Genomic DNA, 25,337 nt, shown 5'->3' with positions numbered 1-25,337 from the left:
ACAAGAGTCTCTGCTGCCCAGGGGGCTGGACCTGGATGCAATGATTAGATATGCTGGTCACTGTTACATTCTCTGCATTTTATGTTAGCTTTGCAGTCTTTAGCAAAAAGGTTGGGTGGAAGCACAGCATCTGAAGCAGATGCCATTTTCTTTCAGGTAAGCTTTACGTTTATCAATATGCTTGCTTTGATAGTGGGTGTGGTTTATTATGAATGGACATGGGAGAAAGAGGGGAGGGCATGAGGACAGTTGCTGAGGTTGGCCAAACGTACGTAAACCCACAATTTTTGTGGTGGACTATCTCGGTACTGATAAACAGGAAAATAATTCTTAGATAAAAATGTATTCATTTATTACATATAAAAGATTAAGAAAGGAGCAGAAGAAGGGAAAAACGGTAGATCGGAGGTAAGGAGGATGGGCCTTATAATTGGCAGTTGGGTAAGCAACTTTCCAATGTTACTGCTGAACGTTATATATTTTATATTATGTCTTTTTCTGTTTTATTCGACTATTTGTCTTATAATGTAAAGGGAAAAAATATGTGCGCTACCCAAAAACAAAAATAAGTGTAACAAAGAATGAACCCTGAACAGGAGTGAAGCAGCTACACAGGAATGTGACAAAACTCAGACAAATGTTGATGGTAATGTAGCGCTATGTGTGAGCCAAAAAGCAATGGCTGTATACACCTAATGGGGTGTGACCATATATTGTGACACAAAGGATGTAATGGCAAAAATTGCACCACAACAAAATGTGAAATGCGTTTCGATCCTGTAGACCAGTGTTTTTCAACTCCAGTCCTCAAGGCGCACCAACAGGTCATGTTTTCAGGCTTCTCATTATTTTGCACAGGTGATTTGATCAGTTTCACTGCCTTAGTAATCACCACAGCTGTTTCATCTGAGGAAAATCCTGAAAACATGACCTGTTGGGGCGCCTTGAGGACTGGAGTTGAGAAACACTACTGTAGACGTCCTATTGGATCGAAACGCGTTGGGCCATGCATTTGGCTCCCCATATTGCTTTTAATACTTATGAATTGTGATCACCTTTTTTTATATTTGACTAGCTGAATACCCGGCGTTGCCCGGTCTTCCTATCTTAACCTTTTGGGGAGGAAAATCATAGGAATATAAATATACCCATCTTTTATATAAGGGTGTAGGTAAGGGTTAATTTAACTGTCATATATTTGTATTTGGCATATAAGTAATATGTGTACCAGGTATTATTGAAATATCTCCAGGCGTACAGAAGTTATGTGGGAACATTAAAGTCCCATGCAAATCAATGGGAAATGTAACAAAAACCCCGACCCTCACAAATGGGGGTAGTTAAGGGATAAATTAACTATCCTATAGTTTAAGTGGACATATAAGTAACATGTGAGCAAGTGTTATCGAAATAGCTACAGCCGTTTGGAAGTTATGAAGTAACATGTATTTCCCATAGAGTTGAATGGGACTTTAAAGAAAAACCCCGACCATGGCAAATGGGGGTGGGTAAGGGTTAAACCACCTATCCTATGTTTGTTGCTGACATATAAGTAACATGTGTGCCAAGTTTCATGTTAATATCTTTAGCCGTTTGGACGTGATGCTGGAACATACATACACACGTTGAGTTTTATATATATAGATTATTATGTATATTGTTTTCTTCATTAAAACCTCTTTATGACCTACACCATTGGAACCCCTATTTTTTTCTTCGCTTTAAAATGAATTTGTGGAAGATAAGGTTTTTTTGAGCCCTCTCCAGTTGGTTTCCAGTACCCATGCCAGGGTTCTCACTTACCTGAACCAGATCGTGTTTGGATGCTTGGAGGATCTTTTATGATTGCCATACCCAAGGTCTACTAGGATCTTCAGTATTGAAGTAGTCGGTGGTTGATGAACATCTGGTCTTCCTGCCCTTTCCTGGGTTGACGACATCTGACTACCTAGGAGGTAGACTCCATTTCCTTCTGGACTTCCGGTGACATCTCTGTGGGACATTCCAAGCTCAATCGATCCACTGTCGTACGACATTTGGGTCCAACGGTTGCGGTAAGTGCATATGTATTCCACCTCATATTTGAAGATTTCTGTAGGGAAGTTCCTAACCATCTCATGACATCTTCATTGTTTATGGATACTACATTACATTTTTGTTTATATTGTTCACTTTTTTTATTTGAATTTCACATTTTGTTGTGGTGCAATTTTTGCCATTACATCCTTTGTGTCACAATATATGGTCACACCCCATTAGGTGTATACAGCGATTGCTTTTTGGCTCACACATAGCGCTACATTACTATCCATATTTGTCTTATAGATTACTCCTCCTGACGAAGCAGTCAGTGAACAGTTTGTACCGTGAAACTAGTAGAGGACTGGTTAATCTATGAGAAACACTCCATCAACAGATATCTCTTGGGGAAACCTTTGAGTATTTGTATATTGTTTATTCAAATCATTTTAATGTGATTCGTGTATGTCTTTTTTGTATGCGTTAAAAACAGGGGTTTAGTCTGCACACATATGTTGCCTTCCAATGCTGCTTGCTGCAATGGCCAGATATAGGTGGGAGCAGTGGACTCTTTTTTTGTATAAAAGTTTCAACTGTTCTGGGAGGGCTGTCCACAAGGTTTAGGAGTATCTATGGGAATGTTTCACCATTCTTTCAGAAGCGCATTTGTGAGGTCAGGCACTAATGTTGGACGAGAAGGCCTGGCTCGCACTCTTTGCTCTAATTTATCCCAAAGGTGTTCTATCGGGTTGAGGTCCGGACTCTCTGCAGGCCAGTCAAGTTCCTCCACCCCAAACTTGCACATCCATGTCTTTACGGCGCCGCACAACACTCCTGTGCATGCACCGCCGGTCATGGCACGCTGCTGTTGCAGAACTACCATCATGCCTCTGGGAGTAGTTGTAACTGCCAGCCTTGCCACGCCTCATGGGAAATGTAGTTCCACAACAGCTGGAGAGCCCCAGGTTACCTACCCCTTGCTCTAAAGCACAACTTTATCCATAACGTGATACAACATTATGTTCTTTAACAAGGAACATACTAATTTTGGTAGCATAATTATTAAATTGTTGTAAATTGCCTCTAGCATTGCTCTGGTTTCTTCTTGCTGGAGGCTGACATTTTGCTGAAGCCCAAAGCCCCTGAACAGCAGTAAATCTTTAGGCTGTTAGTAGATCTGCCTTAGATCTACATTTTTGGCACAGTACTGAAAAATATAGCAACTGAGCATGTGCAGAGCAGAGAGGCGCTTATTTTGATTTTAATGTTTTAAAGAGCTATAACTGCAATAGGAACCAGCCTGAAGTAATCTAGCAGTACTTAAAGTATAACAAAAAGACAATTTTTTTTTTTAAGTTTGGGATAAAGTGGAGATGGATTAGAACACCTATTTTTTCCTTGATGCGGTCTGTGCCTGTTAGGAAGATTTACCCTCTCCATTTATCCTGTTTGTGAGGACCCCGTCGCTGGGCTCAGTGGGAGGAAGGGGCGAGGGACCCGTCGCTGGGCTCAGTGGGAGGAAGGGGCGAGGGCCCCGTCGCTGGGCTCAGTGGGAGGAAGGGGCGAGGGCCCCGTCGCTGGGCTCAGTGGGAGGAAGGGGCGAGGGCCCCGCCGCTGGGCTCAGTGGTAGGAAGGGGCGAGGGCCCCGCCGCTGGGCTCAGTGGTAGGAAGGGGCGAGGGCCCCGTCGCTGGGCTCAGTGGGAGGAACGGGCGAGGGGCCCCGTCGCTGGGCTCAGTGGGAGGAACGGCGAGGGGCCCCGTCGCTGGGCGCAGTGGGAGGAACGGCGAGGGGCCCCGTCGCTGGGCGCAGTGGGAGGAACGGCGAGGGGCCCCGTCGCTGGGCTCAGTGGGAGGAAGGGGAGAGGGCCCCGTCGCTGGGCTCAGTGGGAGGAAGGGGCGAGGGCCCCCGTCGCTGGGCTCAGTGGGAGGAAGGGGCGAGGGCCCCGTCGCTGGGCTCAGTGGGAGGAAGGGGCGAGGGCCCCGTCGCTGGGCTCAGTGGGAGGAAGGGGCGAGGGCCCCGTCGCTGGGCTCAGTGGGAGGAAGGGGCGAGGGCCCCGTCGCTGGGCTCAGTGGGAGGAAGGGGCGAGGGCCCCGTCGCTGGGCTCAGTGGGAGGAAGGGGCGAGGGCCCCGTCGCTGGGGCTCAGTGGGAGGAACGGCGAGGGCCCCACTGTTGTTAAAGTGGGAGGAATTATGCCCCAAGGGCTGGATAAAGCAAAGGGCCACTGTTTGGAGACCACTGGGCGAGAACTACAATAGCCTATACATTTGTATTTCATCCAAATACAATTTTTTGTACCAAACTACAGAGTGCCATTGTATATTGAACGGGGGGGGGGGCAGACAATCTTCTTATATTTAATTGGCGATACTGCATTAAAATATAGAGATTTTGAAATCCATTTAATTTCTTTGCGTTCATAGATGTAAAAGAAAAAAAACACAAGCACAACGTGAAATATCTGTCTATTTTATAAAATGGATAATACACTACATATTTTAACTCCAGTGTTTAAATTATCTTTGATATTGTAGGTTTTTTTCTTTGTTTATAACAGTTTTTTTCTTTCTGAGCTAACCTAGACAGAAAATAACAGTGTAATAATAGTCTATGTAACTTTACTAATCCTTCACAGACATTAAATAAAATTCTTACATGTACGTTCATCCAACATGATTATAACTTTCTAGGGGTTCCAAGCCTTTTTATAGCAGATACTGTCCAAGGATAGCCACACACTGTTAGATTTTCCTACGAACATTCAAACGATAATGTTTTTTTAGAGCATTCGATAATATAGTCAGTGACTATACAAATTTTGCAAGCAAGTCTTTAAAATTTTCATTCAACTGTGAGGAAGATGTTGGCAATTTTAGAATTTGATTATGCAATGGATGGAGGGGAATAGGATTACAAAAAGGAATGAGAATTACTGGAAGAATATCATTTGATCAGATAAAAAAAAAAAATTCATGGTCAATATGATCAAAAGCCGTGATCGATTTGTCCACACTAACCATTACAAAATCAAAAGAAAGTTTCAAAAATGACAGCTTTCCTAAGAAATTCTACCAATGTATGGCTAGCTTAGCAATGTGCTTTGCTACCATGTTGTGTGACAACTAAAGTCTCAGATTTATCAATGAAGAAGACAATCTGTGTAATCCATTGCAACCAAGATTTTTTTCTATCACTGAATCAGAAATGAAGGAGGACTGTGAGCCATACAGACAGTTCTTCTTGCAGACTCCTCAAATCACTCCGGAATGAATTGGGATAAAATAGATAGCCAGGTTTTCCAAACTGAACCCAAAGTATCACTGACAGTAATTATCTCGCCCCCAATTCGAATCCACCAGCCTCTTGGTCTATGAACTAGAGGTGCTGCGAGTATCATGGCCTTACATTACAGGGTCATGGTCTTAACTGACACCAGAATCCATCTGCAAGTCTGGATCTTCCCAGATAAGAGTTTGAAAAAGTAGTGAAGTCAGAGGTAGCCAGGTAAGAAGTACTTTAAAACTTAATTCTGGGCTGGAAAAAAAAACTTTGCATTTAGGTCTCCCGCACTGCCTGGATAAATGCTCATCATAGGGAGCGAGATGAAAATGTCCTACCTTACCACCACCCCCCCACCACTCTGGCGCCATCTCCATCTGGCAACCCAAGTTGGAGGCAATCCCTCCGTGCCATCACTTACAATGCAGGGCTATTAACTCTTTACTGTATGTGGAGGAGGCAGGAATGTGTCTCTTTAAAGTCCAAAAGGGGAAGTTCTGCTTGTTTTCTCCCACCCACCTCCACTGCCACATTTGGCACTTTTTTGGGAGGGAGCAAGTACCTGGTTTTGACAGGTACCCACTCCCAGCTCTGTCCCCTCACTCCTTCCCTGCAGTGTTCTGGGACCTATCACAGGTCCCAGAAGACTACGGGACCATTCACAAGGCACAGCGTGGCTCGCAGATGGGCAGTAGGAAACCGGCTGTGAAGCTGCAAGGCTTCCTTTCCTGTTTCCCCTGCTTGCAATGCCGATGCATGTACCCAAAGCCGATTAAAGAATCAAGTTCAGGTGAGGACATCGCTGGACCGGCAAGTGTCCTTATATTAAAAGTCAGCAGCTACAGTATTTGTAGCTGCTGACTCTTCATTTTTGGGGGGAGTGTGGAGCTCCTCTATAAGGAACACCTTAAAAGGATAAGTTCACCTTTACAAAAAATAAATAAAATAATAAAACGATGCACTTTTTTTGCCCAAATTCTTTTATGAAAATGTTCATTTATTATGATTTTTTTAGGAGCCTGTAAAGCATTGCACCCATAATCAGAAGATCGTGGGTGTAATGCCAGGTTCCTGCAGACTGTCTGTGCAGCTGTCTAATACAGGCAGGCTGTTACTGAATGACAGGAAGCTCAGTGAACGACCTAGAGTGCTCAACAGCACCCTGGTAATAAATTGAGACAGCTGCAAAAGCCGACGATAGTTAAAGTTCATTGGTTCACAGGGATCTGTGAATCAATGACATGGCCGTGTAGGCAGAGCCCCACATGGCAACACTCTGTAAACAGTGACAGCAGATCCAGGGATATAATCCCCGGCCCACTGTCACAAAGAGGTCATGGGGGCAAAAGGCAGATGCTGAACATGTTACACCCTAAATATCATAACATATTCAGAAAGGTAAACTTATGCTTTAAGGAGGAGGCTTCTCAGTACCGGATGTACCACTGGAGGAAGCCTGCTTGAGAGAGGAAGAAGGTAAGCATTACACCTTATTATTTTACCCCTAGCATTTAACCCTTGCAGTGTGTGTGTGTGGGGAGGCTTACCGCAAAAGTATTTACTTTCTTGTGCCCAGAGCATAGGTGTGCGCAGCCTATTGCATTAGGGTGTGCACCCCAAAGCTCAAACATACACTATCGATCGCTCACGATCTTCATTCAGAAAGGGAAGGGGCCAGTAAATTACATATTTACCAGCCCCTTCCCCCCCCCCCACTCATTCTAAAACATCCCCACAGCAACAGCCGGTGGGAGAGGAGGGAAGCTGGAAGCGCTGTGACGGGGGAGGAGCTAGGGCAGTAGGGAAAATTTGTGCTGCACAGGGTGATTAGAGTGTGCCTGGGCACACCTGGCACACCCTGTGCGCACACCTATGGCCCAAAATGAGGCTTTAGAGCGGAACAAAGAGGAAAAAAAAAAAAAGAGTTGAGGGGTTAACTACTCATTTATGTCCAGCGGGACATAAAACAGTTTTACTTACCTGCTCCTTTAACCTGTTGGTCTCTGCAGCCATTTCTTACCCACAATTCAGGGATCAGATGTCTCAGACATCATCAAATATTATGCAGGGAGCAAAGCACTGCATTGGATGTAAACATCCCCAAGGAACAGTCCATTGCCCGACCCATAGAAGAGCACAATTCGTCAGGGTAATGGAGGATCAGGTTAGCAAGAGTGGTGCATTTACCGTCCCCTAGACATAAATGAGGCTACGCCCACACTGCAAGAATTAAATGCTCATTTTTGTCTAGAGGGCAGTAAAAGCAGTTTCATTTCTGATTTGTATTGGCGATTGCATGCTTTGTGAATACATTTACTCATCTATAGCTGTAAGTGGAACTGGAGGTCAAGTTTGGGGCACGGTAGTAAAGAACGGAAACACAACTGCTTTAAAAAGATTGAAAATAATGCCCTATTATGGTGCAGTCTAAAAATCTGTACTGCAAACCAAAACGTTCAACCTGCACAGTAAGCAGATAAACCCTACAGGCAAAATTCACCCCATCCTTTGGAGACCGTGTACAAAGGAAGCTCTGTGTGCTGTAATAGCGCCCTCCAGTGGCTAGAGTGTGCTTTGTTCTTGCTTCCTTGGACTTTTGCAGATTGTAGGACCACCTTCAATCTGAAAAGAGACACCCCAAGGAGAGCACCTAGGACTCCAAGTCTGAGCCTTCCGGCAGCTGGAACTTCACATCTTTGTCCTAAGCAGCCGAAGTCTCTAGAAGAAACGTGTTACACTACAAGTGTCCCAGTGATCAGCAGAGGACTCAGAGATACATCTACAGTAAGCTAGGTTTAATATCCCTCGTGGTTTATGGTGTCTGGATAACTGTTCTTGCTCCGATGGGACCTCTGCTTGGCTCGGATTCTGGACCGTGCTCCCCTCCAGCTTAGGTCGTTTAGTCTGAGTCAGTCTCCAGGTCAGACGACTCCTGTTGCTGTAGCATCCTCTGAGCAGACTCATCTAGAGCTTCCAGCCTCCCATCAGACGTTACTCCCATTGGTTGGATGATCTGTTCCCTGCTTAGAGGGGGAAAAAAAACAGTTGATTACACACTTGACATTGAAGGTTTTACCCCCTTCATGACCAGGCCATTTTTTGCTATTCAGTACTGTGCTACTTTAACTGCCAATTGTTCGGTCATGCAACACTGTACCCAAAAGGAAATATTTTGCATTTTTTTCCACATAGAGCTTTTTGGTGGTATTCGATCACCACTGGGTTTTTTATTTTTTTATCGTATAAATAATAAAAAATAAATTAAAAAAAAAATGGATTTTTTTTAGGCCAAAATTCTGCTACATGTCTCTGGCAAACGAGAAATCCCAAGTGTATAGTAATTGGTATGTGTGAAAGTAATAGTATCTACAAACTATGGTATATATACACTAGAATTGATACAGCTATAGACATTATACTGGTAAAAGCAGTGATCAGTGACCAATAGTGTGGCGGACAATCTAGTGCTAACAGACACTGCCTGGAAGGGCCACTAACTTACTGACACGGACGTCGCTAGTGACACCAATACAGTGATAAAACTGTACCAATGACACTGGCTAGTTAGGAGTTAATATCAAAGGGCTTCCAATGGGTTAACTGTGTGTCTAACAAGTGTAATATGTGCTGCTTTTACTTCCTGAAGTAGCTGTTTTTTCCCTGCTTTTCAGGGAGAAGAAACAGCCAGATCGCTAGTCTCTGTACACAGAGTTCTGTGTGTTTGTAAACACAGAACTGTGCCTGTGATTAACCACTTCCTGACGGCCGTACGACTTTGTACGGCCGCAGGGTGGCTCTAAATTTCTGGGACGCCGTCTTTTTACGCCTTCCGCTCCTCCTGGCCACTGGGGGGCGTGCGAGCGCGCCCCCCGCATCACTGAGATGCCTATGCGCGTGCCTGGCAGCCGCGATGTCCGCCAGGCACCCGCGATCGGCGGTTACAGAGACAAGGACATGGATCTGTGTGTGTAAACACACAGATCCATGTCCTGTCAGGGAGAGAGGAGACCGATCTGTGTCCCTTGTACATAGGGACACAGATGGGTCACCCCCCCCAGTCAGTCCCCCTCCACACACAGTTAAAACACTATACATTTAACCCCTCCCTCACCCCCTAGTGTTAACCCCTTCTATGCCAGTCACATTTATACAGTAATTAGTGCATATTTATAGCACTGTTCGCAGTATAAATGTGAATGGTGCCAAAAATGTGTCAAAAGTGTCCGATGTGTCCGCCATAAGGTCGCAGTCCCAATAAAAATCGCAGATCGCCGCCATTATTAGTAAAACAAAGATAATAAAAAATAATAATTTTGTCCCCTATTTTGTAGGCGCTATAACTTTTGCCCAAACCAGTCGCTTATTGCGATTTTTTTTTTTTACCAAACCTATGTAGAATACATATCGGCCTAGACTGAGGAAAAAAATAAAAATAAAAATTGGGCTATTTATTATAGCAACAAGTAAAAAATATATATATTTTTTTCAAAATTGTCGCTCTTTTTGTGCTTATAGCGCAAAAAATTAAAACCGCAGAGGTGATCAATACCACCAAAAGAAAGCTCTATTTGTGGGGAAAAAAGGACGTCAATTATGTTTTAGAGCCACGTTGCATGACCGCGCAATTGTCAGTTAAAGCGACGCAGTGCCGGAAGCTGAAATTTCACCTGGGCAGGAAGGGGGTGTATGTACACAGTAAGCAAGTGGTTAAACACAGCAGATTTCAACCTAAATTACTGGCTGAAATCTGCTGCCAAACTCATGCAGTGACCAATCCCAGCATGGGTTGGCAGGGGGTGCGCACAGCCCAAACCTGGAAAAAATTCCGGCAACATACATGTACGATAATGAGCCTGCACCTGATGCTCACTTGCGGCATATTTACCGTGAGCAGTCGGCAGGTAAAGAAAACAGCTACTTCTAAACAAACTTTGGTCAACATAACAACCCATCCCCAGCCTGTCTGCCCACCCCTTCTCCTTGAAAGAAAAGACTATTCCTAAAAACATTCCTCTCCCTTCTCCGTCTACCGATCTTCTGTATTAGATTTTTATTCTGGTCCAATCACGTGATCCCGCAGCTCCGCCTCCCCTGTGTCAGTGAGAGGAGGGTGCAGAGACAAATGGCTGGGACCTAGGAGCCTATGGGTGATGTCACAGCTCCCGGAATGCACAGTCATGGTTTATGCAGGGTAGGTAGGAGGAGAGGGAAGGGAATGGTTTTAAGAATAGTTAGGCTTTACTTCCACTTTAAAACGGTATTAAACCCCAACATTTTACCAGTCATTATTAGATGTGGTGGCTGCATTCTTTTGTTTAGGCTTTTTTCCCCCCTGGTGATCTGGCCAGTAACACACCTCCTGCATTAGAGTGTCTCCACTCTGGAGGAAGGAGCAATAGAGATAGCTTTGGACAACAGCATTGTCAATATGGGGGGCTGGGAGTGTTAGTGTATATAAATCTGCTTGTACATCAAACAAATTAGAGCCAAACTCCAGTTAAACTGGTTGTAAACCCGTCACTACCACCTTTACCTACAGATAAGACTATAATAAGGCTTACCTGTAGGTACCATGAATATCTCCTCAACTTGCACCGTTTGGGAGATATTCACTGTGTCCGCATGTGCCGACGTCATCAGCACACGCGCACTGAACAAACGGCTTGCTTGTGTCGTTTCTTCAGTAGACATGCCGTGACCGGCAGCTCCGTCATTGCGGCTCCGTCCAATCTCAGCGCCGAGGTCCGCGTACCCAGAACTAACTCCAGGAGACATGTCGCCGGTCACAGTGGTGTACAGGGACCGCTGCAACAGCTTCCTTCTAAGGTAAGTATTTCATAATGAGCTAGTATGCGATGCAGGTTTATTCATTTTATTTTTTGAGAGTTTACAACCACTTTAACACTTTATAAGCCAGTGGTTCTCAACCTCAGTCCTCAAGTACCCCCAACAGGGCCATGTTTTGGGAACTTTCCTTAGATAAAATAGCTCTTATTAATTCTATGTCTTTGCTTTTGATTTAAAGCAGCTGTGCAAAGCAAAGGAAAATCTGAAAACATGGCCTGTTGGGGGTGCTCGGCAGTGGTAAATGTTTTTTCTCAACCCTGTAACTGTACAGGAGAGCTTGTTCTTCCAAAAACAAACTTACTGGCAGGATCACCAGGTGAAAATAAAGGAAAGAAAGCCTAAAAACGAAGACTAACCATCACAACTATGATTTTGTAAGCTGAAATTAAATACATATACGTTTGATTTTAGGCCCCTTTCACACCAGGGCGGGAGGTGCGGTGACGGTATAGCGCCGCTATTTATATCGGCACTATACTGTCAGAATTGCGGCGGTATTCAGCCGCTAGCAGGGCAGTTTTAACCCCCGCTAGCAGCTAAAAAAGGGTTAATACCGCCCGCAATGCGCCTCTGTATAGGCGCATTGCCAGCGGTATAGCCGTGGTGTCCTATTGTTTTCAATGGGAAGGAGCGGTAAACACACCACTCCTCTCCCCGCTCCAATGATGCTGCTAGCAGGACTTTTGGAGTGGTCCCGCCAGCGCATCGCCTCAGTGTGAAAGCCCTCGGGAGTTTTTCAGGCGGTATTTAGGCGCTATTTTTTTAGCGCTAAACCCGAGGGCTTTTACACGAGGCGATGCGCTGGCAGGAGGCAAAAAAAATCTCCTGCAAGCAACATCTTTGGAGCAGTGAGAGGAGCGGTGTGTATACCGCTCCTTCCCCGGCGGTTTTAACCCTTTATTCGGTCGCTAGCGGGGGTTAATACCGCCGCAATTCTGACGGTAAAGCGCCGCTAAAAATAGCGGCACTATACCGCCACTGCACATCCTGCCCCAGTGTGAAAGGGGCCTTATTGAAAACCTATCCATTAGGGCCAAAACAACTAATCGATTATGAAATGAATCAATTCCCATTTTCATAATCAATTAATCGGCCAGTAACATAATGAAGTTAAAAAAAAAACCAATTAGCCCTTTATAGTACAAAAAGAGCAAATCGCTACTGTAAATATAACTTTCACTGTTCCACAGTAAAAAATGAACCACCAAGGCCCCTTTCACACTGGGGCGTATTTCGAGCGTTATTACAGCGTTAGTAGAAAAGCCTCATCTGCAATCCCAATGTGCTGGTAAAGCACCTCTAAGACCCTAAAGTTTTAGGGCGTTTTTGCAATGCCTCGGTGTGAAAGTGTAAGGCGTTTTTACAGCGCTTTTCAATTTATTTCAATGGAGAGGGGCGTTTTTGGAGCGCTTTTTTTAGCGCTCAAAAGCTGCTCCAAAGATGCTGCTTGCAGGACTGAGTGTGAAAGGGTCCATTGAGATGCATGGAGAGCGTTTTATGAGCGTTTTAAGAGCGCCATTTTTAAACGATAAAACGCTGTAAAAACGCTTCAGTGTGAAAGGGGTCTTACAGTAGCGATTATTTGCTCTTTTTGAACCAATTTTAGTTTTTTTAACCCCATTATGTTACATCCATGACACCTTCACATCCATGATTTTTTTCAGCTGCTGCGTATATGGAAAGGGCAGGGACTTTTTTTTTTTTTTAACGCAAAACTGTGCCATTTTGTTTTTTTGGCTCAATATACTTCAGTGGAGAAGCTGCAGAAAAGCATGTAATGCGTTTTGGCGGCAATTTGTGTTTTTTAATCTGCCCAACAACAAATTGGCCCAAAACATTTTTTTAATGCAAATCACAACGAAATTACTTTTTTTTTTTTTAAAGTTTATTAACCGATTAATTGAAACAATCGGCCAACTAAGCGGTTATGAAAATAATCGTTCGTTGGAGCTCTAGTATCCATGTCAACTGAAGAGTTGAAAGACCAGAGCCGCTACCTTATTTACCGCCCCATTATCTTACCGCCCCATTCTGCCCTAAAGAGACCCTGTCATCACTGTTTAGTTTTCAAATCAGGGTTCTCCAGATTACAGACCACTACAAGATTTTATCTGGCCAGCAAATAGCGTTAGTGGTCAGACACAGACTCGGGATTCAGATTAGCTGGTCTGATGAGGGGGGGGGGCTTCTAATATGAATGGAGGGGGCTTCAGATATTAAAGTTATTTTTTGCAGTGTGTTTATCCATTCATTTATAAAACCAATTTTTATTTGGCCTGCGAATATTTGCAAAATATATGATGTGGCCTTTGTGTTGAAAAGTTTGGAGACCCCCGTTCTAAATAAACCTGAAAGCAACTGACCTTGATAACTTATCAAACATGCTGACCAATTTCATGGCCTCATACTCCTTCTGCTCCTCCGTCATGCCATCCATGGGATTGGGCTGCTTCTCCTCCACCCGTCCCGTCACTGGATTAATGCTGTACAAATACAATAGAGAACAGAGATTTTCACACACTTTATTTCTGGTTTAGCGTGATAAATTATCATATATACATGTTCATTATGTTGTACTTCCTGTATGGGACTCATACAAGCAGACTGGTCTCATTTATCAATGAAATAAATAACAAATTCCTGTGTAGCCACTGAACAGACTCAGACTGAGAAAATGGCTGAAGAATGAACATTTGAATCTGTATGCAGAAGACCAGTCCAAAGAGTTCTTCTTTCAAAAGTAGCATGGCCAAAGCTTTTTTGGCCCCATTTCTCCTATGGATCACAGGAGCACAGTTTATTATGCACTCCTGTGACCCGTTTAAAACCAGTCCAGGCTTCGGAAAGATACCATCCATATGGTCAGGATCTAACTTGATGCCTGGACCAGGAAACACCTGACTCAGCCTCTCAGCGATCCGCAAGAGCCTGAGCCAGCCCCTCCTGCCCCCTCCACAGCCCAGCGCTCCAGTAAGCACTGGGGGGGAGAACAGAGCCGCTGACTGACAAAGGGAGAGAACCAAGTGGTGTTTGATGGCTCAGTTCTCAAAGCACAGCTGGCGGGGGGACACCTGCAGCATTGAATCTATACTGCATCCACCTAGGTGAGTATAAAATGTTTTTTTTTTTTTTTTTTAATCCTGAGCTTCCATTTTAAGCAATTTTATAATTATGTGATGCTACACTTACTTAGCTTTAGCTTCTCTGTACTCTTCTGTATCTGTGTCTTCATCTTCAGAGTATCGACCTTCTCCACGTCCACCTGCCAGCAGCCCTCTGGCAGCAAGCAAGCCAGCGGCATTCCCATATCCTGTGTATTTCACAAATCTAGACACTGTGTGCAAAGACAGGAATATCAGTCACAAAACTGCTCCATGTAAAAGCCAATTTACTAAACAATTACAATTCCACAGTAAACGTTTACGGTGATGTGATGAAAATTGCACCTGTTGCTCATAGCAGTTTCCAATTATATATTTTTTTTCTAACACCCTAGAGAACAAAATGGTGGTTGTTGCAGGATTCTTTTTGTCACACCGTATTTGCGCAGCGATCTTACAAGCGCACTTTTGGAAAAAATATTTTTTTTATTTAAAAAAAGTGTAAGACAACAGTAAAGTTAGTTTTTATATTGTGAAAGATAATGTTACGCCGAGTAAATTGACACCCAACATGTTACGTTTCAAAATTGCGCCCACTCGTGGAATGGCGACAAACTTTTACCCTTAGGGCTCTTTCACACGGAGCGGACCGTTTCTCGGTCCGCTCCGTGTGTCCGCCAAAGCTCAGCGGGGATCCCCGCTGAGCTGTCGGCGGATAGGGCGGTCCCCGCACACAGTGCAGGGACCGCCCTGTCTCTGCTCCGCTCTCCCCTATGGGGAACCTGATGCAGACGGACCGTCTGTCCGTCTGCATCAGTTACGCTCCGCCGAACGGAAGAAAAATAGGGTTTCTTCCGGTCGGAAAAGCGGAACCCGACTGACGCGGACGCTAGCGGATGCTCCATCGGCTAACGGACGCGTCCCCATAGGGATTCATTACAAGTCCGTTAACGGACTTGTAATGAACGGACAGACGGAGCGGACGTCTGAAAGGGGCCTTAAGGGTCACTAAAGGAATTTTTTTCTAAATAGCTTCCTTTACCTTACTGCAGTCCTGGTTTCATGTCCTCATTGTTTGTTTTTGCTTTGATGTTGCTGTAATTCCTCTCTGTTCTGCACACTTCCTGGTTGTCCGTTTCCTGATGACCACAGTACTGGGAGATTTCTCACTGTGGTCACTAATCAAGGAGGTGTGATTACGGTTTGTAAAACGAAACTGGATTGGTGCTGAGGGGTTTTAGACAAAGTATCACTGCTCTCTATTGGCTCTTTGTCTCTGTACATCAGAGAACCAGGAAACAACAGCAAAAACTAAACTAAACTGTAGGTACATTATATGATTGGTTTTTATCTATTTTTAATCATTTTTAAAAGGAATCAGTTAACTATTATGTCTCTATACCCTGTAAACAGTAATTTCAGCAAAAAATAATTTTTCCTTTAGTGACCCTTTAAGAATCTCCATAGGTGACGTTTAAAAAAATTCTACAGGTTGCATGTTTTGAGTTACAGAGTAGGTCTAGGGCTAGAATTATTGCTCTCGCTCTACCGGTCTCGTGTAGTTTGAACACCGTTTTCATATGCAGCGCTACGCACGTATGCATTCGCTTCTGCACGCGAGCGCAACGGGAGGCATTTAAATTTTCTTTTACTATTTATTTTACCTTTTATTTTTTCACTGTTCTTTTAAAAAATAAAATAAAAAAAATTGTGTCACTTATTCCTATCACAAGGAATGTAAACATCCCTTGTAGAAGAAAAAAAAGCATGACAGATCCTCTTAAATATGAGATCTGAGGCCAAAAAGACCTCAGTTCTCATATTTACACTAAAATGCAATAAAATAAAAAAATGTGTCCCTTTAATAGCTATGGACGGATGTGACGTTTTGGAGTCGCTTCTGCCCTGCAATGATTAGGAGAAGGGTTGGGGCAATCTTCCCCTCACTTGTCTCCATGAAAGGCTAGGAAGAGGTTCCGCCGCTACCGACAGCCACGGTAAGCGGTGGGCCTCTCCCGCCGCAGATAAAAGTGATGTCGCGTCGAATCAGCCGCAGAAACCACTTCTATATGAAACCAGATCACCCGCTAAAGAAAAGGATACCAGGGTTATGGTAACTAGCTGCTACCATAACAACGGTATTCCTCTTCAAAGAGAGGACGTATATAGTCGTACGGCGGTAAGGAAGCGGTTAAAGACATACTGTATTTATTGGCGTATAACACTCACTTTTTTACCCTGAAAATAGAGGGTAAACTGTGCCTGAATGTTATAGGCAGGGGGCTGTGGGAAGTTTTTTCCCTGAAACTTCCCTCTTAAAGTTAGGGTGCGTGTTATACGCCGATAAATACGGTAATTATTATAATCACTTGTACCTGTTCACCTGAAAACGGCATTGATTTTTGGCTTTTGATAGATCACTCACCATTTTCCTTACACAGAACAAAAAGGAATTCGGCAGCACAGTGCTTTACATCCGTGTCTACGTGTGTCATCAGACGGACCAACTTGTTGCGTAGTGTGTTCCCCACTTCTGGACGGTTCTTTACATCCCTCAAAGGAGGTAAAACCTGTAGGAATGAAGATTTATATATGAAATAGTAGAAAACAGGATTATACACATTGCAAGTTGTATGAAAATTTAGAAGCACTTTAATCAATAGCCGCTAAACTAGAAGCCTTGAATGCTTACTTTTGCTCGGAGGAACTTCCGCGTCTCACGATGGACCCGTGAACTTTCAGTCAGGAGGTTCAAGACTGGAGTCAGAGTCTCACGTAATTTATGACCCTACAGCAAAATAAATTGATATGTAAGAACATAATATTTAAACATCCATATGTAATATATTCAAAGGCTTAGTCCACCTGTAACGCCTCGTACACACATGCGGGATTTCCGACGGGAAAGCCAAGAACCTGCTCGGTCAGTCTTTCCCCCTACACACGGCCGGTTTTCCTGACAGGAATACTGCGATGGAGCTTTGGTCGGGAATCCCAGCCGTGTGTATGCTCCATCGCAGTTTTTCCCATAGGAAAACTGCCAAAAACCGCCGGTTTTCCCGGCGGGAAAAAAGAGCTGGTTCTCTTATTTTTTTCTGCGTTTTTTGGCCAGTTTTCCCGTCGAAAAAACTGCGAGGAGCATACACACGGCTGGGATTCCGTGGACGTATCCCAGTGCGCATGCACAAAATCACGTTGCAAATAGTCAATGCTTTCGACATGAACGTAACTTACGCAAAGCCCTATTCGCGAACGATTTACGCAAACGGCGTAAACAACGGAAAATTTGACGCTGTCCCGACGTCCATACCCAACACACCTCAGAGGCAGGGGTAAGGTTACACCGAAAAAAGCCTTACGTAAACAACGTAAAAAAATGCACCGGGCGGACGTACGTTTGAGAATCGGCGTATCTAGCTAATTTGCATACTTCTATGCGGAAATCAACGGAAGCGCCACCTAGCGGCCAGCGGAAATATGCACCTAAGATCCGACGGCGTACTAAGACGTACGTCAGTCGGATCTAGCCCACATTCAGTCTTATCTTGTTTTGTGGATACAAAACAAAGATACGACGGCGCATCGTAGAACTTACGCAGCGTATCAATAGATACGCCGCCGTAAGTTCTTTGTGGATCTGGCCCAACATCTTCCCGTTCTGCCTAGCTGACACTGATTGTGTTCCCTGTCATCGGGAACACGATCAGTGATGCGTCACAGCAAGCCATGCCCCCCTACAGTTAGAATAAAACCTTGGGGAACACAGCGCCCCTACAGCGCCACCTAGTAGTTAACCCCTTCACTGCCAGTGTCATTTTCACAGTAACCAGTGCATTTTTATAGCACTGTTCGCTGTAAAAATGACAATGGTCCCAAAAATGTGTCAAGTGTCCGATGTGTCCGCCATAATGTCGCAGTCATGATAAAAAAAAAAAAAAAAAAAAAAAAAAAATCGCAGATCATCGCCATTACTAGTAAAAAATATAATAATAAAAATGCTGAAAAAAAACTATCCCCTATTTTGTATACGCTATAACGTTTGCGCAAACCGTTCAATAAACGCTTATTGCGATTCTTTTTTACAAAAAATATGTAGAATACTACGTATCGGCCTAAACTGAGGAAAAAATTATATTTTGTTTATATATTTTTGGGGGATATTTATTATAGCAAAAAGTAAAAAATATTGAATTTTTTCCAAAATTGTCGCTCTATTTTTGTTTATAGCGCAAAAAAGAAAAACCGCAGAGGTGATCAAATACCACCAAAAGAAAGCTCTATTTGTGGGGAAAAAAGGACGCCAATTTTGTTTGGGAGCCACGTCGCACGACCGCGCAATTGTCAGTTAAAGCGACGCACCCCAACAGAAATGCAGTGTAATGCCACATTTGTGTACTGCTCAATGGAATTTACTGACTTCTGTTTGATATGCATTTTAAAAGCACATGAAAGGCAGGAAAGAAAACACACATGAACATAAGGCCTAATAAAGATGTGATATTGTGATCCAGGTCTACATATTGCATATACTGAATGCCATCTGAATGCCATCTCCTTCATGTTTTGTTTTGACACTCACCCGGTCCAACCTCCTGTCCAGGAACTGTATCAGGACCTCCACTGTGTCCATGTTCATTCCCATGTACTCCACAGAACCATGCTCGACTTTAGGTGTCAGCAGAACGTCAAGACACATGAGGGGCAGGTTCACCAGCAGGTTTACCGTGTGCCTGTACAAGGGTACAAAAACTTGGTTTAAGGAGCTCTCAGCATGAGCACTGAAGTCAGCAACAGAGGACTGTTCTTCTATTGCTAAAACATTCTTTGTAGCAGCCAGTGAACTGGTATTTTCATACAGGCCTTTCATGACAGGTTTAGATATAAAGCCAACATCCTCTGCAACACTTTACAGAAAACTCAAATAGCTAGATTCAGGTACATTTGCTCAACTTTGCGGCGGCGTAGCTTAAGGAATTTAAGCTACGCCGCCGTAAGTTAGCGAGGCAAGTACATGATTCACAATGTACTTACCTGCTAAGTTACGGCGGCGTAGCCTAAATCGGCGGGCGTAAGGGCGCCTAATTCAAATGTGTTTGAGGGGGGCGTGTTGTATGTTAATGGGGCTTGACCTTACGTTTTTTGCGAACTGCGCATGTGCCGGGCGCCTACATTTCCCAGTGTGCATTGCGGCTAAGTACGCCGCACGGGCCTATTGATTTCGACATGGACGTAAACGACGTAAATCCCGATTCACGGATGACTTACGCAAACGACGTAAAAAAGTTGAATTTCGATGCGGGAACGGCGGCCATACTTGACATTACTATTCCAACTAGAACCTAGCTCTAACTTTACGCGGCCTATCTCTTAAGTAAACTGCGTAAAAGTACTGCGTCGGCCGGGCGTACGTTCGTGAATCGGCGTATCTACTCATTTACATAGTCTACGCCAACCGCAATGGAAGCGCCACCTAGCGGCCATCCGAAATATTGCAATCTAAGATAGGATGGCGCAAGCCGTCGTATCTTAGATATGTTTAAGCGTATCTGTTTGAGCATACGCTTAAACATAAGTCGGCGTAGATTCTGAGTTAGGTCGGCTTATCTACTCATAAGCCGGCCTAACTCTTACTGAATCTACCTAAAAGTCATTTACTTTGGTCCCTGTTCTCAAAGAAGCTTACAGTCCAATATAATGCCACCATTTTTAGGTGAAAGTCAAATTTACACACCAGAACTTTCTTAAAATTTGATAGCAATTCTGAGCAGACAGGCAAGAATTCCACAAGCATGGAAAGAACATGATGATTCTATGCAGGAACAAAATGAAAGAGGAGAGAAAGCGCCATCTAAGTGCAGCAGGAAATACAGGATTAATAATCAACGGTCATAAAAACTCACAGGATCTGGATCCCGTTCTGCAGGAACAGCTGGGACAGGAGATGGAGCTGTCAAATCAGGCAAGGAGAGCAGAGGACCCTGCATGGTCAGAATGCACTCACAAGCATGAGCAAATGCGTTCCCGATGCACTACAAATCAGCATGAGGCTGGATGAGATACTATCCAGTGTCCTCGGCTCTCCTCGCCTGATCCAACAGCTCCATCTTCTGTCCCAGCAGGACGGGATCCAGATCCTGTGAGTTTTTAGGACCATTGATTATTAAAGCGGAGTTCCACCCAAAAATGGAACTTCCACTGTCCGGATTCCTCCCCCCCTCCGGTGTCATATTTGGCACCTTACAGGGGGAAGCAGATACCTGTCTAATACAGGCATTTCCTCCCACTTCGAGCAAAAGATCGCCGCAGTATCCATGGTGTTCTGCGCCATGTCTGGCCCCTCCTCCATCTGTCGTCCCCATCCCCCCGCTGTCTTCTGGGAGACACACAGGTCCCAGAAGACAGCAAGGACCACTCAGAACGCGCAGTGCAACTCATGCATGCGCAGTAAGGTACCAGGCTGTTAAGCCACAAGTCTTCACTTCCTGATTCCCTTACTTAAAATGACGGCGCCTGTACCCGGGAGTCAAGGGGCGTGTCTGCTTCGGGTGAGGACATCGCGGGAGCCCTGCATAGGCAAGTGTCCTTATTTTAAAAGTCAGCAGCTCCAGTATTTGTAGCTGCTGACATAAAACAGTTTTTCTTTTTCATGCAGAAAACTTGCTTTAAAGTTGTATTTTAACCACTTGCCGCCCGCCAATTGCAGATTGACGTTGGCAAAGTGGTTTTTAATATCCTGAGTGGACGTCATATGACATCCTCAGGATATTGAGCCGCTGCGCTTTCCCGGGGGCACGCATCGCGGTGATCGTTGTTGCAGGGTGTCAGTCTGATACCCCGCAACACCGATCTAGGTAAAGAGTCTCCGACGGAGACTCTTTACCTCATGATCAGACGTGTCCAATCACGGCTCATCACGATGTAAACGATGTAAACAGGAAAAGCAGGTAATCTGTCAGACGCGAGTAGAGAAGAGCCGATCGGCTGTTCCCCTGACAGGGGGGGTTTGTGCTGATCGATTATCAGCACAGCCCCCCCCCCCCCCCCGAGGATGCCCACACTGGACCACCAGGGATGCCACTAGACCACCAGGGATGTAAAACATAGGGATGCAAAACACACACTAGACCACCAGGGATGACAGAAATAATAGATGCCAGTGCCCGCAATGGATGCCAATCAGTGCCCACAATGGGCATCACTGATTGGCAGGCATTGTTTGGCACTGATTGGCACCCATTAGTACAACACATACGTTAGTGCCACCTATCAGTGCCCATCTATGCCCATCCGTGCCGCCTATCAGTGCCCATCCTTGCCACCTATCAGTGCCCATCTGTGCCACCTATCAGTGCCGCATATTAGTGCCCATCAATGCCACCACATCAGTGCCACCTTATCGGTGCCCATCAATGCAGTACCATCAGTGGAGAAAACGTACTTATTTACAATGTTTTATAACAAAACAAAAAAAAGTTTTTTTTCCATGAACTTTGTATGGCACTATAGCAGATGCTGTATGGAGTTCCCTTTTTGCACCAATGTCTCCTACTGACAATGATTCTATGCAGGCAGTTTCTCTGCTGAATCCACAACTCCAGTCCTTCAAGGCCATGGGCCCCGGCCTACCCTGTAACCCACTTGTTTAAGCACGTTTTTTCCTTATTTACAGTGGAAAAGTTAATACTGTGGTAAGATTTACACTAATCAGCCATAACGTCATGACCATCCACCCAATATTGAGTAGTTCCCTCTTTTGCCACCAAAACAGCCATGACCTATGGAGCCATGGACACCACTAGATCTCTGAAGGTATGCCGTGGCACTTGGGACCAAGCTGTCAGTAGCAGATCTTTTAAGTCCTGTAAGTTGTGAGGTGGGTCCTCCATGGATCAGACTTGTTTTTCCAGTACATCACACAGATGTTCAATTGGATTGAGATCTGGAGAATTTGGAGGCCACCTCAAATGCGTTGTTGTGTCCCTCAAACCATTCCTGAACCTGCTGAAAGAGGCCACTCATCAGGGAAGACTGCTTCCACAAAGGGGTGTATTTGGTCAGCAACAATGTTTAAAGCGGGGGTTCACCTGAAATATTTTTTTTAAATAGTCAGCAGCTACAAATACAGCAGTCAGAAGTCATACTGCTGACTTTTAAAAAACTAACACTTACCCAAGTCGCCCGCCGAAGCCGGAGCGGTAGCTCGGCTCTCGGCTTCCCCCGCCGCCATCCTCTGTAATGGAATCGGGAAGTGAAGCGCTGCGGCGTCACTGCCCGGCTCCCTACTGCGCATGCCCGAGTCACGCTGTGCAGTTCCCAATGGTTCCCGTTGTGTTTTGGGAGCCGAGTGTTTCCCAAAACACAACGGGGGGTGACACGGGTATTGGGGGGGGGGGGTTTTATACAGGTATTTGCACCCCCCTCCCCCAAATGTGACACCGGAGGGGGGGGGGGGTTGTTCCGAAAAGCGGAGGTTCACTTTTGGGTGAACCTCCGCTTTAAGTAGATAAATGCAGGAGACTTGGATAGCTGCACTCAGAAAAAAACCATCCGCTTTATTGCAGCAATTACATCCTCAATAATAAAAGTTAGACACTTTATGGGCTGAAGGAAACATCAATGCATTTCACACCATCTGAGCGCTTACTAATGACAGGCGCATAAAAGTGTCTAGCTTTTATTATTGATGTCATTGCTACAATAACATCTCCTGCATTTATCTACCTGCACAGCTCAACGATCTGGGCTAGCACCCTTTTCTAGTGAGTGGTGTGGAGGATTGTACATGGCAAGCTTTACCGTGTACAACAATGTTTAGGTAGGTGGTACATGTCAAGTAACATCCACATGAATGGCAGGACCCAAGGTTTACCAGCAGAACATTGCCAAGGGTTCACACTGACTCCACCGGCTGGCCTTCTTTCAATAGTACATCCTGGTGCCATCTCCAACACACATGCACACACACACACACACACACACACACACACAATCAGATCAGGCCACCTTCTACTGCTCCGTGCTCTAGTTCTGATGCTCACGTGCCCAGTGTAGGTTAGGGTTACCACCTGTCGGGTTCGGAATCATGTGTCCTGGTTTCAGTCCACCTGAAACCCGGACACATTATTCAGACAGGAATGTGGCTCAGAACAGGGCTTGACAAGAAGGTGAGGGGGCACCATGCGTGCCGCATTACTATTTGGAGTGCCCAAAGGTGTTCCAGGTCGGTTTACAATCCTTTAGTGTACACTGAAAAAATAAAATAATTGCTGTGTGCCGCTAAAGTTTTCGGGTTTGGCTTGAAGAAAAAGTGGCAACCCTAATGTAGGTGCTTGCTTCTTGCTGTGGACACAGATCAGCATGGGCACCCTGACCAGTCTGTGGCACCGCAGCTCCATACAACAAACTGTAATGCCCAATTTTCTTCTTTCAACACATCAACTTCAGGAACAACATGTTTATTTGCTGCCTAATATACCCACACTGACTTTCAGATGCCATTGTAACAAGATAATCAATGTTGTTCACTTTACCTGTCAGTGGTCATAAAGTTATGGCTGACTGGTGTATATCAGTTATATCACTACAAGGCGAATGCAACTATAAAACCAGCACACTGAATCTTACTTAACCACTTCCCACTCGGTCAATAGCAAATTGACATCTGGGAAGTGGTTGCGTTATCCTGACTGGATGTGATATGACATTCAGCAGGACAACAGCCGCCACGTGCCCGTGGGGGTGCACATCGCGGAAACCGGTGGTGCAGTGTGTCAGTCTGAGGCTCTTTACCACGTGATCAGCCATGTCCAATCGCGGCTGATGACAATGTAAACAGGAAGAGCTGATCGGCTTTTCCTCACTGGCGTCTGACAGACGTGAGTAGAACCGATCGGCTGCTCTCCTAACAGGGGGGGGATCTGTGCTGATAAACTATCAGCACAGACCCCCTTCGGATCCCCGCCCTGGACCACCAGTATGCTGCCTAGGACCACCAGGGATGGGCATCCACACTGGATTACTATACTATACATATTATTAATATGCCCCCTAGACCACCAGGAAAATGCAAATCTGTGCCAAGGCAGCTGCCAATCAATGCCCAGGCAGCTGCCAACCAGTACTTTAAAACACAGAAAACAAATTCTCCTGCGCACGAGAGGATAATCCAAGAGTCAACTGCCCATAAAGATGATATCAACAACGGTGCCACTGGCCTTGCTGCCCTTCATGGATGGGGATATCCTAGTGGCAAAGAGAAAAGAAAACAAAGGCGCACCAGCCTAGTGCGTTACCGTTAAATGATTTTAATAATATTAAAAATATATACAGGGCCTACTCACAAATGTAGTGGGAAAAAAGTCGCAGTAAAGCTTAGTCGACATAAGCTACAAAGAAATGACCTCGAACCATACTCCGATCGATCGTAGAGTATGTGAAGGGAGTCACCACCGGCCAACGCGTTTCGAAGCACTAAGCCTCTTCATCAGAGCCCAGCTGCCAACCAGTGCCCACCCAAAATCCCTGCCAGTGCCACCAGGGATAAGCATCAGTGCCACATGTCAGTGCCATGTATCAATGCCCATCAGTGCCACCCATAAGTACCCATCATTGCAGCCTTTCAGTGCCCAGTGTCACCTATCAGTGCCTCCTATGAATGCCCATCAGTGCTGCATATCAGTGCCACCCATAAGTGCTGCATGTCAGTACCGCCTCATCGGTGCCGCTTTATCAGTGAAGGTGAAAACGTACTTATTTACAATTATTTTTTTAATTTGTATAGCAAAAAATAAAAACCCCAGAGGTAATCAAATACCACAAAAAGAAAGCTCTATTTGTGGGAACAAAGTTATAAAAATGTTGTTTGGCTACAGTGTTGCATAACCACGCAATTGTCATTTAAACAGCGACAGCGCAGAAAGTTGAAAATTGCCTTGGGCAGGAAGGGGGTGTAAGTGCCTGGTACTGAAGTGGTCAATACAGGTATTTATATAGCACTGACAATGTACGCAGCACTTTAAAACACTGTAAATTCACACCAGTCCCTGGGCTAAAGGAGCTTACAATCTAAGTTCCTCATCTCACATGCATTATC

The 25,337-nt window shown here is 44.9% G+C and overlaps 1 protein-coding gene across 4 annotated transcripts in view; it reads right to left on the bottom strand.

The window, feature by feature from the left end:
• Window positions 1–7,607: 7,607 nt before the first annotated feature.
• Window positions 7,608–25,337, bottom strand: part of RIC8A (RIC8 guanine nucleotide exchange factor A) — an 83,834-nt gene continuing 66,104 nt past the window's right edge. For 3 of the 4 annotated variants that reach the window (XM_040327510.1, XM_040327512.1, XM_040327514.1), the window contains 6 exons: window positions 18,825–18,975; window positions 16,938–17,033; window positions 16,671–16,815; window positions 14,334–14,478; window positions 13,508–13,627; window positions 7,608–8,320 (listed from right to left, as the gene is read on the bottom strand). In XM_040327510.1, the coding sequence (XP_040183444.1) occupies window positions 8,197–8,320; window positions 13,508–13,627; window positions 14,334–14,478; window positions 16,671–16,815; window positions 16,938–17,033; window positions 18,825–18,975 (781 nt within the window). In that variant the 3' untranslated portion in view covers window positions 7,608–8,196. The remainder of the gene's footprint in view (window positions 8,321–13,507; window positions 13,628–14,333; window positions 14,479–16,670; window positions 16,816–16,937; window positions 17,034–18,824; window positions 18,976–25,337) is intronic. The other variant, XM_040327511.1, reaches the window with a different exon arrangement.

This window comes from Rana temporaria, chromosome 10 (assembly GCF_905171775.1).
Source record: "Rana temporaria chromosome 10, aRanTem1.1, whole genome shotgun sequence".
Lineage (NCBI taxonomy): Eukaryota > Metazoa > Chordata > Amphibia > Anura > Ranidae > Rana > Rana temporaria.
The sequence above is the reverse complement of the archived record's forward strand: the minus strand, read 5'-3'. Positions and strand labels throughout refer to the sequence as shown.